This window comes from Eurypyga helias, unplaced genomic scaffold (assembly GCF_000690775.1).
Source record: "Eurypyga helias isolate BGI_N326 unplaced genomic scaffold, ASM69077v1 scaffold11494, whole genome shotgun sequence".
In the NCBI taxonomy this organism is placed as follows: Eukaryota; Metazoa; Chordata; class Aves; order Eurypygiformes; family Eurypygidae; genus Eurypyga; species Eurypyga helias.
This window is the reverse complement of record NW_010245651.1, coordinates 1,778-21,639: the sequence shown is the minus strand read 5'-3', so window position 1 is coordinate 21,639 and position 19,862 is coordinate 1,778. Positions and strand designations below refer to the sequence as shown.

General features: G+C 44.1%; 1 protein-coding gene across 1 annotated transcript in view; it reads right to left on the bottom strand.

Annotated features, from left to right (window-relative positions):
• Positions 1 to 894: 894 nt before the first annotated feature.
• Positions 895 to 19,862, bottom strand: part of LOC104508497 (ral GTPase-activating protein subunit beta-like) — a gene marked incomplete at its 5' end in the record, with an annotated part of 19,382 nt that continues 414 nt past the window's right edge. Inside the window, 12 exons of the mRNA XM_010150146.1 lie at positions 895 to 1,342; positions 2,674 to 2,822; positions 3,361 to 3,439; positions 5,772 to 5,880; positions 6,734 to 6,870; positions 7,601 to 7,723; positions 11,343 to 11,508; positions 13,739 to 13,897; positions 14,862 to 15,071; positions 15,690 to 15,842; positions 17,449 to 17,555; positions 18,270 to 18,457. Coding sequence (XP_010148448.1) covers positions 1,149 to 1,342; positions 2,674 to 2,822; positions 3,361 to 3,439; positions 5,772 to 5,880; positions 6,734 to 6,870; positions 7,601 to 7,723; positions 11,343 to 11,508; positions 13,739 to 13,897; positions 14,862 to 15,071; positions 15,690 to 15,842; positions 17,449 to 17,555; positions 18,270 to 18,457 — 1,774 coding nt within the window. The remainder of the gene's footprint in view (positions 1,343 to 2,673; positions 2,823 to 3,360; positions 3,440 to 5,771; positions 5,881 to 6,733; positions 6,871 to 7,600; positions 7,724 to 11,342; positions 11,509 to 13,738; positions 13,898 to 14,861; positions 15,072 to 15,689; positions 15,843 to 17,448; positions 17,556 to 18,269; positions 18,458 to 19,862) is intronic.

The window sequence follows — 19,862 nt, the reverse complement described above, 5'->3', positions numbered from 1 at the left end:
TGCTGCTCCCGAGGCTGCCGGCGCCCGCTGCAGCTCCCACACGCCCAGCGGCACGGCCGCAGCTGCAAACAGCTTCTCCCAGCGCATCCTCCAGTCCTGAACACGGGAGATCCACAGTCTGGAGCAAAACTTCCGACGCCGGCAGAAGGGAGCCACCGCTGCTGAGCCTGAGAAAGCACAGTAGCCTGAAAACAACTTCAAGTTGTAACTCCATTTCATGGAACGGCAGGGAAATGGGGAAGAAGAAGAATTCTTGAGTTTTCTTTGAGTTGTTTTAGTCTGTTTAACAGGAGCTCCTGAAAAGTGTTGTAGAAGCTGCGAAAACTGCTTATGCTATAAATATCAGGCAGGAGGCAGCCCCAGAATCTCAGATTTCAATCCAATGGAAGGGAAGCAAGTGATGTTTATGCTTTTTATGGAAACAGTGAGTAGGTGACACAGACACTTCAAAATAAATTAAGTAGTTGCATAAAAAAATTAAAAAGAAAAATCAAGCTACTAAAATTAAATGTGCCATTTTGCAACAGACCCGAAAGTCATACCTCTGTTTTTATATAACCAAGAGCTCTAATCTACTAACAGCTTATGGCGTAGAGTCAGGTAACTTCAGGTGTTGTTTGCTGTCAGCACGACACATCTCGCACGTAGAGGAGTCACTCCCAACCACGGAGGGCACTCAAGTACAGCCTCTTGGCTATGAACTTCACGCCGTTTTCCTCCTCTGGCTTTTGGTACACAGATTGGTTACGTGCAGCAAAGGATCCTCTCGAGCTCGGAAGGGGGGTTGAAAATGTCTCTTAAGTTCTTGCAGGGATAGTTAGTGCTCTGAAACAGATTCTCTCCTCAAAGGAGAGATCCTGCTCCCTTCTCCTTTAACACGTGTAGCTAGATGTCTGAAGGGAGATCTGTTGCTAGCATGCAGGAAGACTGGAAGTAATCCATCTTTTGAGGGTAGGTGACTTAAGTCACTGTCCCAACTGCAAGGTTTTGGATTAATTTCTCATTCCTCCCACATGGTATCTGCTGACTTGTGCTAGAATATCATTTCCTGAATTCCGGAGGGCTGAAGAAATTTGTAGTTGTTATTTAATGGTATTCATTACTGTAGCCACCAAGCTCTGATCTAATTGTCCTGGAAAGATAATGACCTAAGGGTTGCAGTTCTTGAGCCCAACCTCCTGGAAAAGTGAGGTATAAAATTCTGGCTCCAGCTGCCTGTTCCGGTATTTATTGACAATGTCTGCTATTTTCTGTTTTCGGCGGACATGGGGGGGGTTGTATGAATCACTTTCCAGCCTCTTTCTCCGACAAATATTTATTACCGTCTGCCTCACTAAGAAACCTGAAAAAGAAACAACATTTGAATCAAGTTTAAACCAATTCAAGTCTGGCTGGCTTCACAGCTAAAGAATGTTGGGTTCTGTTCCATCTAGAACCCCAGGGGAGATGCTCAGCAACGCCATGTCAAGAACTTTTCCCAGTGAGTAGCTGGTACAGATAACCACGGTCCCCAGGCCTGTGAGGACGTTTTACTGTGAAAAATGAGTAAGAAAGGGACTAAGCCAGTGGTGCCCTAAATGGGCTGGAGGAGGATGATGTCATCTCTGCTTTGCCAGAGCTAAGGAACTTTAATGCCTTTAACGAAGTAGGTGTGTGCTGACTTCTCTGCTGTTTCACAAGCACTTACAGGCAGAAACAGTGTCTTCCGTAGAGGACTTGATTCCTGACTGCACACAGGTCACATCTGCTGAACTCGGAGACAAGACTAATTTCATTATATTAACAGTCCTGATGCAGCTGAAAAACCACCCCAACTCTAGGAAAACACATCTGATTCTTTTTCAGTGGAAGTCAGTGCCATCAGCTGACTTCACAAGTGTTATTTAAAGGCCCAGTCTGGCTTCAGTGCTCCCACCACTGAATTACGCACGCAAAACCCAGAACCTGAAAGCCACCCCCAGGCAAAGCCTACAACATCAGTTTTATGGTTATGTACAAGTACCCTGTTGTTCACTTACTCATTGTGTTCTGTCTTGTGAATTACTCTCACTGGGGTAAGAAGTTACTGAAGCTATAGTATAGCTATAGTAGACAGATCCATTAATCCATCCAGGCACACAGGAAAAGGCTGAGAGCACACACTGTTAACAGTTTCTGCTAACACATGTCTGCATAGTAGGTGAAGTATTTTTATTGAACCCATTAAAAAATCCCCAGTTGCTGTGGCTTTTAACTGCCACCCGGCTTCTAAAGCAGAAGGAACACACGCAGCATGCCAGCACAGCCCAAACCCGCCACAGTACCTTCTGGCTGTCACCCAGCATCAGCACCTTGCTCTCACTGCTAAACGAGGGTTGTGTTTCTGATCCCTCTTAGCTCAACAGCAAGCAGTCACCTTCTCCCTGCACCACTACAAGCCCCGACCTTTCACGTCTCCTACGGCAGCGGCAGTGGGCTCCCAGCCGTGCTGTCGGCTCGGTGCTGGCCGCCTGCTCCCTCTGCTGTTCCTGCTACCGGCTGTTGCTGCGGAAAGCTAGGGTTTATTTTGTGCTGCCAGGCTTTCCAGTGGAATGCACCAGCCCACGCCTTTCGAAGGTACTTTATTATTTAAGAAAAAATAAAAAAGACAACAAAAAACCCAAAGCCATGAGTGTTCCTAAAACTTTTGCTTACCAAGAGCTCTCCTACTGACTATCATCCCATCCACCAGCGGGATAACCATATTGAACTTCCCAGTTGCTCCTTGTAGTTTTATCCTGAATAAGCCAGTGTTTAAAGGATGGATGAAGATCACAGGGACTTCCTTCTCAGGAATGGTAGATCTTCAGTGAAAAAACCACAACTGTTAGATCAGTTTTATAGCACTGTTTCAATTCATCTTTAGATTAAAAAAGACCACTTTAAGTGTTAAAAGAATGTTAAAAGATGTCTTGTGGGTAAACCAGCAGGACTGGTGCACCCTCTGGCCTTTAGAAGGGTTATCTCAACTGTACTGTTTCTGTGACCTTCTGTCACCACAGAATTTGAGCCCTGCAGACACGGCTTTAAGCTCACAACATGTCTGCAGCATTAGCGACTCCCAAGGGAACAGATCCAGAGGGAGGCTAAGCACGGACACAAGAGTAAAAAAAAATACACATTTTCTGTTCCTTAATTTATGTTTAAACTGCAGTGACATGAGAAATCTTTAACTTTTCCCACAAAAAAAACCCAAATCCACTGAGGAAACTCATCTGTCTTTAACATGACTGCGTAGAGTTTTCAGCGTCACCTTGACAGCTGAGCCATGTCATGATTTCTAAAGTGCAGCCCAAGCTGTTGTCTGCAACAGTCAAGAAAAATGATGAAGAGCAGCCTTACCTTAGGGAAGTGCTACTATTGGCTGTAGTCTCCACACCAGTGCTAGTCTCAGACAACAGATCAGGGAGGGGAAAGTTTTCTGTAAGAAGAGGATGCACTGAATAAAGTTTATCTGCCTCAGCTTTTGCTAAGTTTCTGGTTTGTTTTTGTAGACAGAAAAGTTACTTATCAGTCAAAACCATGCTGCCCTCAAACATTTATACCATGGATGTTCTTGCACTGCTAGTGATGCAAAGGCTTTGTTTTTAAGCTTAAGCATTCATGTAGTGTAGACACACCTCAGCCAACAGCTTAGGTAACACATGTCCCAGTCCCTCAGTTCTCTCAATCCCAAAGGTCAAAACCTCTAGAGGAACAGTGAAAGCAGATGGAGGTGAAGTGCTCCAGGCACGGAAAGAGCTTTCAAATTATTCACGAGCATCTTCGCCTATCCACAGCCTCAAAGAACTGTGCTGGCAATTTCTAACAATACCACGGCTCACATCTGCAGTTCTCTTGAGCCCTGCTCCAACAAACATGGTATCTTTCCTCAAATCCAGATTCCATAGGTCCTCACCACAACCTACAACTCTGCTGCCCTGCACCTGGTAACAAGTGACCGGATAATGAAGGTGCAGGAGGAGGAAAATCTCCAATCCCTGGAAGGGGATGTGGCACTTCCCATTAACTTGTTTAGGGGCAGGAACTCAGAAAGATGTTCAGTCACTCACTAAAGTGCAGTTCAGACAGCAGGACAGTGTCAACACCTCCTCCATCAGAAAAGGTATAAGGCCCGAAGACACTTTTTGCCATCCCAGCTGGGATGCTAAGAGTACACAAAAGCTGGAGATAGAGGGAGAGCACAGAGGGCCATGGAAGGATGGAGCAAGAGGGAGGGCAGGCAGTTGGCACAGGGGTGGATGCTAAGAGTACACAAAAGCTGGAGATAGCAGAGGGAGAGCACGGAGGGCCATGGAAGGATGGAGCAAGAGGGAGGGCAGGCAGTTGGCACAGGGGTGATAGCCCAGACTACAAAGTGGCAGCTTTTCCACTGCCCAGATGCAAAGACGTACCAGAAACATAAGGCAAAGCTAAGGACATAAGGAGCGTAAGGCAAAGCTGCTGCACTAGGAGCCCCTTTAAAGAGCCTCCCCTGACCCATCCAACTGCCACGCTTACTGAGGCTCACAAACTCATTTCTTCAGCTTCAGGCCCAGAGCTTCGAGAGATTCCTAGGGCAGCTGAAAGAAGCAGCCAAGCAGAAACACGCGTGTGCAGCACAGTGGCTGCCTCTGCAGCGAGCTGGCTTTAGCTGCCACCCATGAAAGAAATGGGTCAGGGACACCAGTTCGGGAACTGAAGCGGCTGAGGGACTTCTGGAGCTGAGGGAACACGCTCTGGGCAAATGTCTGGATAAGGAAGTGATGCTGCACAACCTGACCCCAGTAAAATGAATGGAAAGAGAAATTATGCTGCCTCCTGGTTCCACTAAAGCTCTGAGGGATGTGCTGAGGCCAAGGTGGTCTTCTTGAGAATCTGCACCTACATTTCACAGAAAGCTGCTTCTTATCACTCCCATTCTCTCAGTTACTTTTCTCTGGGAGGAGCTAATGGCTTAATTAAGGTCCACCCTTACCGCTAGACTGGGAACTAGGATTGGAAAAGACAGAATCAAGTATTGTTTACCGGCCCAGATTACGGACTGCTGGCCTGCAGGGTGGCTCTTGCATAGCACTAAAGCCAGGTCATGGCATAGGACGAGCACACAAGAAGCCCTTGGGGACAAAGGGCTCCTCAGGCCTAGCAGCCAGCTGCCCACCATCGCCCACACCATGGCTGTAACAGGATGGGCAAAGATGGATCTCTCCCAGGTCAGCCAGTGCCCAAAGGGAGAGGAAACGCCAAACTAACAATCGAAGCTGCACAAGGAGCAGGACCCGTCCTGAACAAAGGCACAAAAAGGAAGCTGGGCTGCATAGCAAGAAATGGGCAACCCCAGCACAGAATAAACGAGCCCTCACACAAGACAGCGCAACAGGAAGTTTCAAAGGTACCATCAAACCAAGAAGGACGAGTATTCCTTCAGCACAGAAGCAACAGGTGTTGTCTTTTAAAGGAAGAACAACAGATGCACTCTGTGGAGACAGCAGCTGATGGGAACCCAAGACCAGGGGTGCACACTTGCTTCGTGTGCAAGCTTAAGAAGGTGGTGCATGATGGCATTTCACATATACTGCCCAAGCTAAGATAAATCTCCAGACCTACATGCAACTGATTCATGTACCACCCATATCAAGGAACTAGTTTAGAATTTTAAGTGTCTCTGACAGACATTAATAAGAATTTAGCATTTTAGAGAGGAACAGAACAGGGTTTTTCCTCTGGTTCCTATCCTCTTGTTACTTTAGTAAACAATAAAAACTTCTACACACCTATATCGTCATAACGTTCCACCCAGACCACATACACTTTGGTTTCAGGTCCCATTGGTGGAATGGTCCGGCCCTGAAGCACCCTCTTGGATCTGGAAGTAGGACTGAGCTGTTTGGAACACAAGGGAAGAGAAGCATTTGCAAACATCATGAACCCAGTAATGCATCCAACAAGCATTTTCACAGTTACTCCTTCGCCTCTCAGGTCTCAGATAGGTCCAACCTCTGCCAGCTACTGAGATGGGGCAGCTGGGGGGAACTAACCACTGAGAAACAGTAATGTGGATCTTCACAATACCTATATTCAACATAAATTAATATATTCAATATTTTAAAACTCGTTCAAGTTTTTCTTAATGTTCTTGAAGATCTTAAATCCATAACTAAATTGTCGTGGTTTAACTCCGGCTAGCAAAATACAACGACATAAATATACACGTGGAAGTGAGTTCTATACAAGAGATAAGCAGTTGTAAAACCTTTGCCAACTATTACAGCAGTTCACGGTTTTCTGCTGTTACCATACAAAAGCAACTTCACATCTAATATTTCAGACAAAACTGACACATACAACGTTAAACTGGGTAGGTATGAAAAGTGTTCATGTTTATCCATCCTAAATTTCCAACCATGGATTGGAGTCTGAATTACTCTGCAAATACTGCATATACTTTTTCCCACGTGAATTTCAAGATTTCAGTATGCAGAGTATTACTACTTGGCATGTTTAAATTGCGTATTTAAAGTAATCTTGCAATCTCCTACTGCAGGTGCAAATTCTGGCAGGACCAAAGCAGATGTTAACAATTAATGGCTATGAATGAGTAGCTCCAAACGCTGGGAAACTAAGTCATATAGTATCAAAAAATGCAGTAAGCATTCAGTGTGCTTGGGGGGAGGGAAGGGAAGGAGGGGAAAAAAAAAAAAAAAAAAGCCATTTTTCAATGCACATTTTGCCTTACCCTCTGGGAGGGATTAAGATTGTCTGTATGATTGGGGAAGAGTTCAAGTGTCAGAGACGGCTGCTTCAATATTCCTGGCAGCAGATCCATGTTGGAGTCGCCTTCTTGGTCAGAAACATTGCTTTCCAGCGAATCAACTGTAAGCCAGAAGAAAGGTGGGTTTTGTTTTGTCTTCTGCCAAAAAACTTATGCTGTCACCATATGTAAGGTTTTGAAACTAGAAAAGGTTGTAAGGTTTTTCAAACTAAACATACACAGATTTACAGTCAACATAGCAGTCAAAAGCAGGAAGAGGATTCAGCAGTAGAGAGTTGCCAGTTATTCCAGAAACAGACTGCAATTAAAGCATTCCCTGTGGATTTAGAAGTGTCCTGTCCATTTCCCATGGAACACAGTCCCCGCCTTCCTATGGCTATCATTTTGTCACAGCCCTTTTATTCCAGGAAACTTTTGCACAATGGTTTTAGTGTGCAGAACATGTCATGGAAGCTGTTGCTCACCTACACAGCAGCTGTGCACACGCTCCTCCATCTGCTGCAGGAGCATGTCACTGAGACAGGAGAGAACAAAGCATCACCAGTTGATGGCGAACCATACGTCCAACCTAATGCACCCAGGGTAACAGCAACGCTGCTGTGCAAACCTGGAGGCTTAGGCTGAGAAAAAAGGGACACAGAACAGACACCACCTCAGGCAGAAGCCTAAGGATTAGGCTATTGTAATTTAAACATCAGTAGTTTTTTGACAAGGATCTTGCTGGTGAGATACACTGCTAGATTTATTTAGATTCTGCTTCTGAAACAGCTCTCTAACAAGAAAATAATGTAGCCTTGTACATGCTATCTACAAAACCCAAAGTGATCTTACTTAGGGACTCCACTGGTGATGGGACAACAAAAGCTATTTCTGTCAGGGCATCCGCGTAATACAGCACCTTCTTCTGCCCATTGAAGATACTTGCCCCAACGTCTTCCGAAATAATCAGATCATCTGAAACAGACATAAGAGAAAAGTTTAGTCAAAAGGAAGTCTCCTGAGGCTGTGTATAAAGACGCAGACGATCTTCATATACAAGGTTGTATATGTTGGAGCCCTCAACATCAGAAGGATATAGACCGGTTGGAGCGAGTCCAGAGGAGGCCACGAAGATGCTCAGAGCGCTGGAGCCCCTCTGCTATGATGAAAGGCTGAGAGAATTGGGCTTGTTCAGCCTGGAGAAGAGAAGGCTCCGGGGAGACCTTATTGCATCCTTCCAGTACCTGAAGGAGCCAACAAGGAAGCTGGGGGGGACTTTTTACAAGGGTCTGTAGTGACAGGACAAGGGGTAACGGGTTTAAATTGAAAGCAGGGAGGTTTAGATTAGATACAGGAAGAAATTCTTCCTGGAGAGGGTGCTGAGGCACTGGGACAGGTTGCCCAGAGAGAGAAGCTGTGGATGCCCCATCCTTGGAAGTGTCCAAGGCCAGGCTGGATGAGGCTTGGAGCAACCTGGTCTAGTGGAAGGTGTCCCTGCCCATGGCAGGGGGGGTGGAACTGGATGAACTTTAAGGTCCCTTCCAACCCAAACCATTCTGTGATTCTGTAAAGGTGTAATCAATGAGAAGAAACCACACAAATCTTATTTTAAAATATTTCACGGTCAAATCTCATGGCTAACAACAATCCTCAGATAAACTTTTTTTGTTATCTTGAAGGAAATGACATTTTGGGTTGTGAGAGGATTTATTTAAACATATTTCCATTGTACGCCACAGCTTATTTCATTTGGATTGAGTAGTCTAGTGGGCACGTCTGCCACAAGAATTCATCTTGTAGCTATTTCTGACCTAACAGACATCATTTGGTTAGTCATTAAATGTCCATAGGATTCTAACATAACTTCAGTCTGATGCTATTCTATTCTAGAATCCAAGCCAGTTCTCTACAGACTCTCCTCAAGATCTTTTATTCTGCCAAGGAGAGTTAGAAAAAGGCTCTCTTGAATTAAACCTGATGCAAGCTCATTCTCAGCCCCATTTATCTCCTCACCACAGCTGGGCAGTATGTCAGGCCTTCACAGTACAGACAGAACAATCCTTTGGTGGAGCTATGCTGTAAGTAAATGACACACCTCCCTCCCTGCCCCACTTTCCCTTCCCTATTCCACCTCCAGAAAGGCTAGCAAGAACTTTAAGTCAAATTAGTTCTCGGATCCAGAAAGGTTCCTGGGACAGCTAAAGGAGCAGTGAAATTCAGCACACTGACAGGGAGGTGGCCAGAGGCATGCAGGACCCTCCAAACTCTGCATCATCAGAGAAACATTCCTGCCTCTCCAGTCCATAGCTCTCAAGGGAGAAGCACCACAGCCTGAACCCAGTTTAAGAACTTCTTTGGTTCTGTGGGTGTGCAGGGAAACCAAACCAAAGCATATGCCTGTGAATTCATTTTAAATCGCATCTCACTGGAAACTATTCTAGAATCAGAATCATTTAGGTTGGAAAAGACCTTTAAGGTCATGAAGTCCAACCGTTAACCCAGGACTGCCAAGTCCACCACCAAACCATGTCACTCAGTGCCACATCACACTTTTTTTACATTCCTCCAGGGACGGTGATTCCACCACCTCCCTGGGCAGCTGTTCCAGTGCTTGACAACCCTTTGGGGAAGAAATTTTCCCTAATATCCAATCTAAACCTCCCCTGGCACAACTTTAGACCATTTCCTCCTGTCCTGTCACTTGGGAGAAGAGACCAACCCCCACCTCCCTGCACCCTCCTTTTAGGAGGTTGTAGAGGGCGACAAGGCCTCCCCTGAGCCTCCTCTTCTCCAGGCTGAACACCCCCAGCTCCCTCAGCCCCTCCTCACAGCACTTGTGCTCCAGACCCTTCCCCAGCTCCATTCCCTTCTCCAGACACACTCCAGCACCTCAGTATCTGTCTTGTCTGATGGGCCCAGAACTGACCCCAGGATTCAAGGTGCGTCCTCACAAGTGCCCAGTTCAGGGGGACAATCCCTGCCCTGGTCCTGCTGCCCACACTGTTCCTGATGCCGGCCAGGATGACAGACTCCTGAATAGGTTTTTAATCAGAGCCATCCACAAAGAGAAAATACATTTTACAAAATAAATTGCTTTTGTCACAGCAAAGATTGAAGGAGAAAACACGGCAAGCAGTCTTCACAAGTTTGTCCAAGTCTACTTTAAATCTACTATTTCAGTTTTTTAGCCACTGCTTGCTAAAGGTACAACTCCATTCATGGATTTTTTCAGCAGCAGAACCAGATTAGAAGTTGCCCCTCTTCCCATCCCTGAATGCTTTTTCTGTTCCTTCTTCCCCCAACTTGTTCAATTAATTCAACTATTGATGGTCTGTGATTTAATCCAAATGATTGGAAAAAAACCAAAACCAAAACCAACAGGTTAAAAAGCCCACATCAAAGCAGGTTACCTCACTAATCGAGGACACCACCTTCTGCACAGTTGTACTGACAACACCAACCACAAAGGGAAGGGAGAGGGCTCTGCCTTGGAGCGAAGACCAGGCTGACCCTGTCCTCAAAGGAAAATTAAGCCAAGATCTGGCCATTCTGTAACCTCTCCTGACCGGTTCAGAGAAAGCCATGCCTCTGTTCTCTTAATCCCTCCCCAGCACTTCAGGCCTGCTATCATTTGTGGTTTTGTTCTACAAATGCATAGGGAAGCCTTCAGGTATGTGCAGTTAGAGGTGAAGAGCGTTTCCAGGGCAGCGTGAAGGGGAAGCAGAGCAAGAGCACTGCTCAGGCAACTGCAGCAGTAACGGTGTCACGCCTGGTGCAAATGCCAGCTCCAGGACCTTGAACGAGATGGACCAGCCTGTTCAATGCCCTTGTGCGGCCCTCAGCAGAAAGCCGAGGCTCTGAAGCTCACAAGGAAGAGGTCTGGCCCTTGGAGTAGTGACCATGAAACTGACCCAGACACTAAGAGAATCCTAAGTAATTTGATTAAGTTGTTCAAGGCAAACGCTAGCCCAACCTCCAGTTCACCACCCTGGGATAGCAATTCACTACTTTATTTTGGTTGACAGAATGGGGAAAGGGTGGTATATGACAAGCCCAAAGGAGCAGTTGCTCTAGGGGAAGAAAGCAGAGTAAATTAAGCAGGACAGAAGAGCTGTGTGTGGGCTCCAACCACTGTGACCTACAAACAGCAGCTTGTTCTCACTACTTCCTACCAAGCGCCATTACAAGGCTCACTTATGAGTCAACATCTCGTTTTAATCTCCTCATAGAACACTAAAAATCTCACAGTATTTCAAGCATTTCTATTTGCCAATACGCAGCACAATCTGTATCCTATTTCACCTGAATACTAGTTTTGGATAATATATTAAGACTCATCTAGTCTGCTAAAAATGTAGCAGAGATACTTCTTGCTGAGGCTACTGCCAACAACATACAGACACCAGTTTTGCTTGCTTTGACTTGAAGCTTAACCTAATATATACACATTCCTTTCCAGTAAACATTGACATTTATCTGAAAAAAATACGCAAATGCTCAGATAGGTACGCAGGAGCAATGCATTTTAAGTTAACTGTCTCCTAAAGGAGCCTAAACATTTTAGTATAATATTACACCAGGTACTATGTCCTACCTTGTTCAGGCCCCTCTTCATCACTGCAGCTATTGATTGACCAGCTTGTTGAGACATGTCCAGTCCACCCAGGGTGCTTCCCCACATCAACGGACCAGCCAAGAGACAGCAAGAACTCCAGGAAGTGTGGCTGAACAATTTTGGAAGACTCCATGTTCTTCAGGATCTGAAACAGCCAGCAGCACTCTGGTAAGTACAGGAGACCCCAGGAGCAGCTCTTCTTCCTCCCCACTTTTTTTAAATTAAAACTGTGTGTCACCAACATGGTTTTGCCCCAGTGCAGCTATTCAGCAAGCATGGGACCCCAGGCTTCCTACACGGACACCACTCCTTGCTGCCCAGCATCCTCCCATCCTGCTTGGCAATGTCCTATTTCATCCACATGGCTTTCTGCCATCACTGCCAAAGCCTGTAAAATAGTTCAAACTGCTAAGAATGGCAGTTTTGAGATTTATCCTCTCATCAGGGATAAAGCCCAGAACTGTTCAGCGCAGAATCTACATTAGCCCTATATGTAACATGAGAATTTTCTGGACAATTTTCACTACTAAACTGAGGTCAAATTTTAGGAGACTGAATCCTACTCACCTGTACATGACAGAGGTTTAAAAGGCAGACCTCACCACACATTAAATTATGAAACGGGTTTTACGAAACTGAAATATTACTATTATCCTCATTAGTGAGCACGCTGAAGTCACAGCTATGCTTCAGAATGAACTGAAGTGCAACTTAGAAAACAGGCAAGCTCAGGTCTCGTACAGCTGTAACGTTTTGTAGCCGAGTCCATTCAAAAACGAATTTACCATAAAGCAAGTACAAGGGGGCATTTTCAAAAGGCAATCAGTGATGTGAAGTATAATGATGTAAAAAGTGTGCAGCCCGTTTCATTAGACTGCATAAATAGATGCCATGAGACCCTTCTCAACTGTAAAAGCCTGCCACAACAGAAAAATACTTGGGTCCAACGTAATAACCAGCAGGCTAGATGTCACTATTCTGGGCTGTGCAGCACCAAACACAGCTGACCCCATTCCTTGTCATCGGACAGAGGGTCACCTCTCAGACCAGAATGAGGTCCTGAGCTGAAATGGCATGAACTCACAGAGAGATGGCTAAGTAAGACCAGGCAGCCAGCCCTGCTCAAAGCAGAAACCGTGTCACAACTTGGCTGTGATCACCTCCTCTCCCCACTGTCACTCTCCTCACTGTTAGAGACCAGCATGTTATTAACTTGACTGCCACTGCAACTTTGCACAGCCTGAAGGCTTAGGAATCACAGCAAGATGTCCAGCAATCTTAAAGGAGTGGCATATTTATACTGTGTTAGATATGTCCAAAATCTCCCAAACACAAGATTTTCTTAAATCTACACAGCAAAGCCCATGCTAATTGTGTTTCTAAAGCCCAGCACATTCTACAGGACTAAGTAATCTCATCTGTCCAAATCCATAAGAGGATATAAGCATCAGATGGGAAAAAAGCATTCTGCTAGCTCAGCAAGTGCACATTTCAGCTGGAAGGCAAAACCATCTATATCTTGTTTTGTAGCTGACTCTGGAGATAGAAAGACTGTGTACTAGCCAGTCTGAACTTCAACTTGAAAACTCAAATAGCACAGTCCTGCTTTCAAGAAATAAGAGTATTCCACACAGAAGAAGGTGCTACAGCATTGTCAACTGTACACAATCACATGAGGAGATGCCACAATGAGAAACCACGCTTCTACTCTTCACTAGGAGAATTATGAATGGAATGAGGAGAGAGTACTGCAGAATGAACCTTTTCCAATGAGCCCATAAACAGCCTTACTGAGTTTTTAGGTCACAGTCTAAAGAAGTCACAATTCAGATTCGCACAAAATAACCTGATTGACCTAATTGCATTTGAATGTAAACAGTATAATGTAAAGACTTACAAAGCAATAATACTGTCTTACTTGCAGAAAGTCTTCCATTCCTTTAGCACGTGTTTAACATTAGAATCTAACCAAACTACCTGGACATTGCATACTGCTGGAACAAACTGCAACCTTCCCTGCAAGCTGAGCCAACAAATCTGAAATGCATTTCTGAATATGAATTTTTGAACTCTACAAATAAAGGACAATAAGGACAGAACAAATAACAAAAGTACTATTAATAAGTATTTAACACATATTTATATATGTTAAGAAATAAAAAGATGTTACAACATTCCTAGATGTGGATAATGTACTTCAACCTACAGATGAAATGAGTACACAGTGACTTGTTATAGCTCACGCCGTAAATCAGCAAGGTCCAGAACCCCAGTCCTGCTACTCCCCTCAAGTCACTAGCAGTGATGCTTTATTCACTTGAGATTACTAGAAACCAGACAATATAGGCTAGTTGGCACTCTACACCTTCACTCACCTCCTGGCTTGTTTTCTGGCCTGCCTTCATGTAGAATATGAAAACAGTATCAAAAGGTCGACAGGGTAGTAAATCCAAGTAGCCAAGGTCATCAAAGAACCCAGGAAGAGCAGAGTCAAGTGCAATCAGGTGAGGAGGTAGACGACTGTTAGCAGGTTCCTATCCAATAAATAGAGTTCAACAGCTTAAAAAAACCCAATCTGTCCTAACTGAAAAGGTCTTTATGGCTTCAGTAATAACCCTATAAAATTAAGACAACTTTCCTTTTCTCCTAAGAGCAAAATCATACACACGTTTTGGATGCAATATAATCCTGTTACTGTTAATGAGTAACAGCAAGCATAACGTTTTGACAATTTATTACATTCTACTCATTAAATGAAAACAGTATTTTGCCAGCAAAACAGACACAGCATTTTGCTCAGAGTGCTAGCTATCACAACAAAAGCAGCAGACACTTTCAAATATCTCACCTATACACAGTCACACGTGTAGTTTTTTATTTATTAACTTATATACCAATAGTAAGTACTAAGCACTTTTAGACATCATTTTTGCAAAAGCTCCATTGTCTACTTTTGATGGTTTTCTAGAAGGAAATGCAACAAAAAGGAGAACCCACAGGTAATAGTCAGAACTTCAGATTAAGAATATGGATCACCTCGGTTTATAAGCTGTTCTTTTAACTTTAAAAAGAAAGCTCTACAACCTATATGTACTCCCAGGTGTTTACATATGATTAAGCCACTTTAGCACAATCATGTCTGGAGCAGAACTTCTAAAGCAGTGACATTTCAGGAGCTCTTAAAAGTACCATCACCCAAAAACCTAATTCAAGCCGAGGGAATGATTTCAAGTAAGAACACGTGAACGGGATAGCTTATGAACCTACTGCGAAACTAAAGATGCAGCCAACCTATTCAGAGCATGTTCAGTTGAGGCATGGCCTCTCTCAACCCTGGAAGACTGGAATCCATCACTTCATTTGATTAGACTACAGCTGAACAGCAGTTGGAATTACAGAGATGATCTTCCACTAACGAAACTTAGTTGTCATCTTTTACCAAGCCAGACCATATGGGTATTGAGGGCATTTGCACAGGACTAAGAAGTATCAGGTCACCTTGAGTGCCTCTAGTGAGAGAAACCCGAAGTGAGAGAGGAACAGGCGTGCTGTCTGGAACTCCTGTGCCGGTGGTGGGGGCTTACACTCCGTGATCGGATCAGGAAAGCTCTTCTTCCGCCACTCCTCTTCACTCTTCTGATCTATGGAAGTCTCAAAAATAATCTGCTGGGCCATGCCATTCCTCAGCTTCTCGTGTCGCTCTTCAAGCTGAAAAACATTGCATGAAGTGATCTTGGTGGAATCAGCATTAAGATCAACCAAGAAAAAAAAAAATCCATCATTTAGGAAACCTGGCACAGGCACAGCAGCAGCTGCAAGTCCACCACCAGGATGGTTACTAAAGCACTGTCAACAAGACCCAACAATGTTGAAGTGAACATCTAAACAACCTGTTTGCATGGGAGAGCTGTTGTAATTTTATGTATCCATGATCAGCTACAGCTTCTCCTTTTTAAACTGAACAGAAATTAACACATTTGGTACTGTAAAACTTTAAAATATTTGAGACACACATTCCCCTCCTCCCCCACGAGGTTTCTTCATTTCCCCAGAAGCAGCAACAAAATGCAAGACATTGCTTCTACTACACGATACTACGATCAGTTATAAAAATGTTGAGCAATGCCTCCCAAAAAACACACCCAAGGCACTGCCATCTTCCTGGAGAAGTGCACAGATTTCATTAAGCTTGTAGAAGTTATTATTCTATTAATATGAAATTAGTCAAGATAAAGAATAAAACTTACTTACAATAGGACATTAGCATATGATTCATGAACAGAGAAGGAAGCCAAGAACAAAACTGAGCAATTAAGAGTTACTTACCTCTTCATTCACAATTTCATGTAAATCAGGAATGCTCAAGTCAGCTTTCACAAATGGGATCTTATCCACTTCTTCAGGAAAGGGGCGGTGCTTCACACTGTATTTCAATCCAACATCATTTTTAGGAGCTGGTCGAGGTTCTGGTACAAAAGTCTGACAAAAAAGGGGGATGGTTTTAATAGTCAAGGCACCATGCCACTAGACAATACTTCATTATAACAGATGGAAAATGTTCCCTTCCCCCTCACCACCAGAAGTACACTAATCCATTAATGAGAGGAATCATTAGAAAACATTCAGTAAGTACTTTAAGCTACTAGATTTGTATCAAAAACATGGCTGCAAGTATTAAGATACAGTTCTGCCCATTTTGGTGGCTGCACACCTGGAACCTATAAACCTCTAAGCAGTTGCAAGTTCCATAAAAATGGCAAGTTTACATGGCAGCACTTTATTTTCAGCCCATTGTAACTGTATGAGCAAAAGCTACCAACTGTGTAAGAAGAAATCGTTTTACCCCTGCTGACTACGACCACAAGTCAAGCTGAGAAGTCCTGAAGAGAACGGCAGCAATGCTGCAGGGCAGGAGTGAGATGCGCTGCCCGAATATCAGAAGGGCTTGTGTAATGTTCAAATGGCAAAATCGTTGCTACATTACCTTCTAAACTGTTCCCGTGCAATTCAAAACTTGCAGCTACCAATGAAAGCAGCAGCAGATCTAGGTGCAGGTCTGCAGGTACATGAGGTCTGAGCAAGCAAGACCTTTAATTACATCAAGTGCTGCTTCATAGATTTATTTACTACCAATTACACTTCAAAAGGGCAAAACTTTTAACATTGAAGTCAGAGAATGCCTTTAGGTTGGAAAAGTTTCCTTAAAGCTGGTAAGGAAGTCAACAGCCAGGACAGAACTTCTCCTTTGGTGTGGGAGGTAGCACACTTGGATGACACTGTTTAGCAGGAAATTTGTGGACTTCTCAGCTTCAGGGACAGCACAGCCCCCAAGGCATCACCCAGAGGGTCTTCCCCAAGGCTGCTCTGCAGAGACCAAATTCATCCAAATGTCAACATGGCAGCTGAGACTGACAGGCCCTCATTTCAGCTCCATTGTTATTTCTTTTTACTTACTGAGGGGCATATGAAGAGTTGGAAGATTTGGAGAAGTTCACAGACAGAAATTTTGATAACAGAAGGACTTGGTCCACTAGGAGCCGCAGCAAGAGGTTTTACTGTAACGTGAGATTGGGGTATTTCTCCTCCACTGTTCCTCTCCAGAGCTGCTTCAGTGTTGATCTAGATTTTTTTTTTTTCCCCACAACAGGTTTACAGCCATCTTTGCAACATTAGGCTTTACAGCCTGAACAGCTGTTCTCTCATTCTACACCTCCAGACTTTGCTCCCTCTGCTGCAAGGGCTTTGTTTGATATCCTAAAATCAGCACCCTCACTCATGGCTACACACTGTCTATTGTCCCATCACCTCAGAAGATGCTTTCAGGAAAGAAAAAAAAAAAAAAGAAAAGGAGACTGCCCCCTCCCCTTAAACAAGTCTAGAAGGCAACAGCACTTTCACAGCCTGTATTTAATATTAATCACAAGTCATAAAGAGTCACCAGAGATGTGTCACATTACCTACAGCTAAAGGCCCCGTGGCTCAGCCTTAATGTATAATCACCAGCTCTGTGGGGCTGTCTCACATTAGTGGAATTTCTGCTGAACATCTCTAAGTTAAAGATTTCTTTATGGGCTTTGATAGAGACCTTTTGATTTGCTTTAGCTCCTCTTGGTAAAAGACAGAGTTGCTGGGCCCATGCAAATCTTCCAGATGTCCCACGGATCAAAACCGTGACAGATGGGAAAGAGACATCTGCAAAGCACATGGGTGAAGAGAATAACACATCATCATATACCAAAAACAGTTCACTGTGCAATAATTTAACCAGAAAGAAATGCATGCATGATGACAGAGATTTTGTTTTCAAGATTAACTCCTCCCTGACCCTGAAGCCAATTCCTGGTGAGGAGCAAGCAATCCTCCTCTCTGCAGCAGGGCTAGTCTACTTTGTGGTCTGTTCAGGAATTGGCAGCTCAGTTTCACCGTGAAAAGTAACTTTCATCCAAATTCACACAGATGAGTTTCTCTCCAAATTATCTCCAGGAAATGAAAAAGTTTGTCCAGCCACTGCCTGTTCAGGTAAGACAAATGACCATACATATGGAGACACAGTTTCCATACTTCCATGGCCTTCTGTAAAGGTCCCACACAAACACCAGCAATAAGAACAATGGAAGGACAAGAGATAATGGTCAAACCAAGACAGAGGAAGATTCTGACTTCACATCATGGAAAACTTTTCACCACAAGGAATAGGGACACAGAATTGTCCTCAGAGGTTTTCAAGACCTACTTGGACAATGTCTGGTTCCATTGTCCTGGCCTGAATTGAGCACTGCTCAATCACACCTCTGCAGAACAGGTAAGCCCCTGAAACGTGAGAGACTTGATGAAGCGCCTTTGTTTTGCAGCTCCATACAGAGAGTTTTACCCAGAGGAAGAAGGAAATGGGAAGCATGAACTTACTCTGTTCATTCCCTAGAGGCTGCTCCAACATCGCCAGGATGACACTATTATCCAAAACAAAGTAACGGAAGCTATGCTTGTTTATGGTAGGTAGACGAGAATATTTAATTAATGTGTTTTCATTCACCAAGCTACAAGGAGAAGCAGGGCCACTGGGAGAAGGAAATGCTCCAAGTAACTGCATAATGCTGCAAGTGAAAAAAAGTTACGAGTCATAACACATTGCCTTCTTAAGGCAAACCGTTCCACCCACGCACAGACCTTCTCTCCTATTCTTCATTCGTGTCTTGACACAGCAGTTACCCTATCAGGGCAAGCTTGCCCTCTCTCATCAGCTTTTTTAAAACAGAACCAGTAACTTCAGAAAAAGCATACATGAAAACCTACAGAGACTCTGCCTACAAAATGAGTTTTGTTATAACCTGGGTTATAAAGATATTAGGATATGCTTTAAAGCACAAAAACATGTACCCTTCCACAGCTTTTTTTTTTTTAATGTTCAGGTTTATGGATGACTGGAGATAATCATCCATATTTTAGCCCACTCTTCTATCAACAAGCAAGGCAGACTCATGGTAGATGCACTAGTTCTGAGTGTCTTTGCTTTCTTCAAGTACAGATTACATTAACTTCAAACCACTTAAGACAGACACAGGATCACACAAGCATGACCACCATAGACTGTGACCTTCCCTGGGAGAAAGCCTCCAGGTATGGTTCAACAGTGCCTGCCTCCTTGCAACCACAGCCTTGAGACTCTCCTAGAGGTACCGACTGAAATCATCTGCAGTTGTACAGGGTCTGCCTAATGCTACTAGAAACTGAAAATTTCTATGGCAGGAACCAGTAATGAAAGTTGTCCAGTGTCAGACTGAAGATCACATGATTTAACTCAGGACTTCACTCTTAACACCACCACCCAGACCAAAAGTTTATCAATGTCCTCTCCACACTCTTTTCCACTTTAATCTGAGAATGGATAGATTCATCTCTCTGTTTAGGAAAAAAGGGGCACTTTTAGCCAACAGTAAAGGTCTGTCTAAAAGTTCTAATGACTACTTGTTATTACCTTGGAAATTACACAGTTTTTGCTAACACCAAAGACTGTAACAATTTTATTGCAAAGCAGAACAAAAAAAAAAAGCAAGCAACTATTGCCTTCTGCAAAATATATTTATCCTACCCATCCTCAATCTGTTCTGTCTACCATCAGGCTGTTCATCCAGTAAAACAGTGTTATTCAGCTTCTCTGGAGCAAACCTCAATCTTACACCCTGCGAACACATTATCTGTAACTGTTTCCAGCAGAACCTCTCAATTACAGTAAGCAAGCCCATTACTGTGGGCAAACGAAACCCTAGCAGCGTTTGCCTGCCGCACCACCCGTGAGACAGTATCTATCAGTTTCCCAATCAGAGTGGGGATGGCGTAACTTTTCAGGCTGAGGAAAAGGAGGAATGGAAAGAGGACCACTACGTCACGTAGGAGATACAGGGAACTGCTGTCTGCAGAGGACTGCAGAAAGAACACCATGGGCTGCAGAAGGGCTTGGGTTTTGCTCTCCAAGGAAGAGAACAGGCAGGAGGGGAAGCC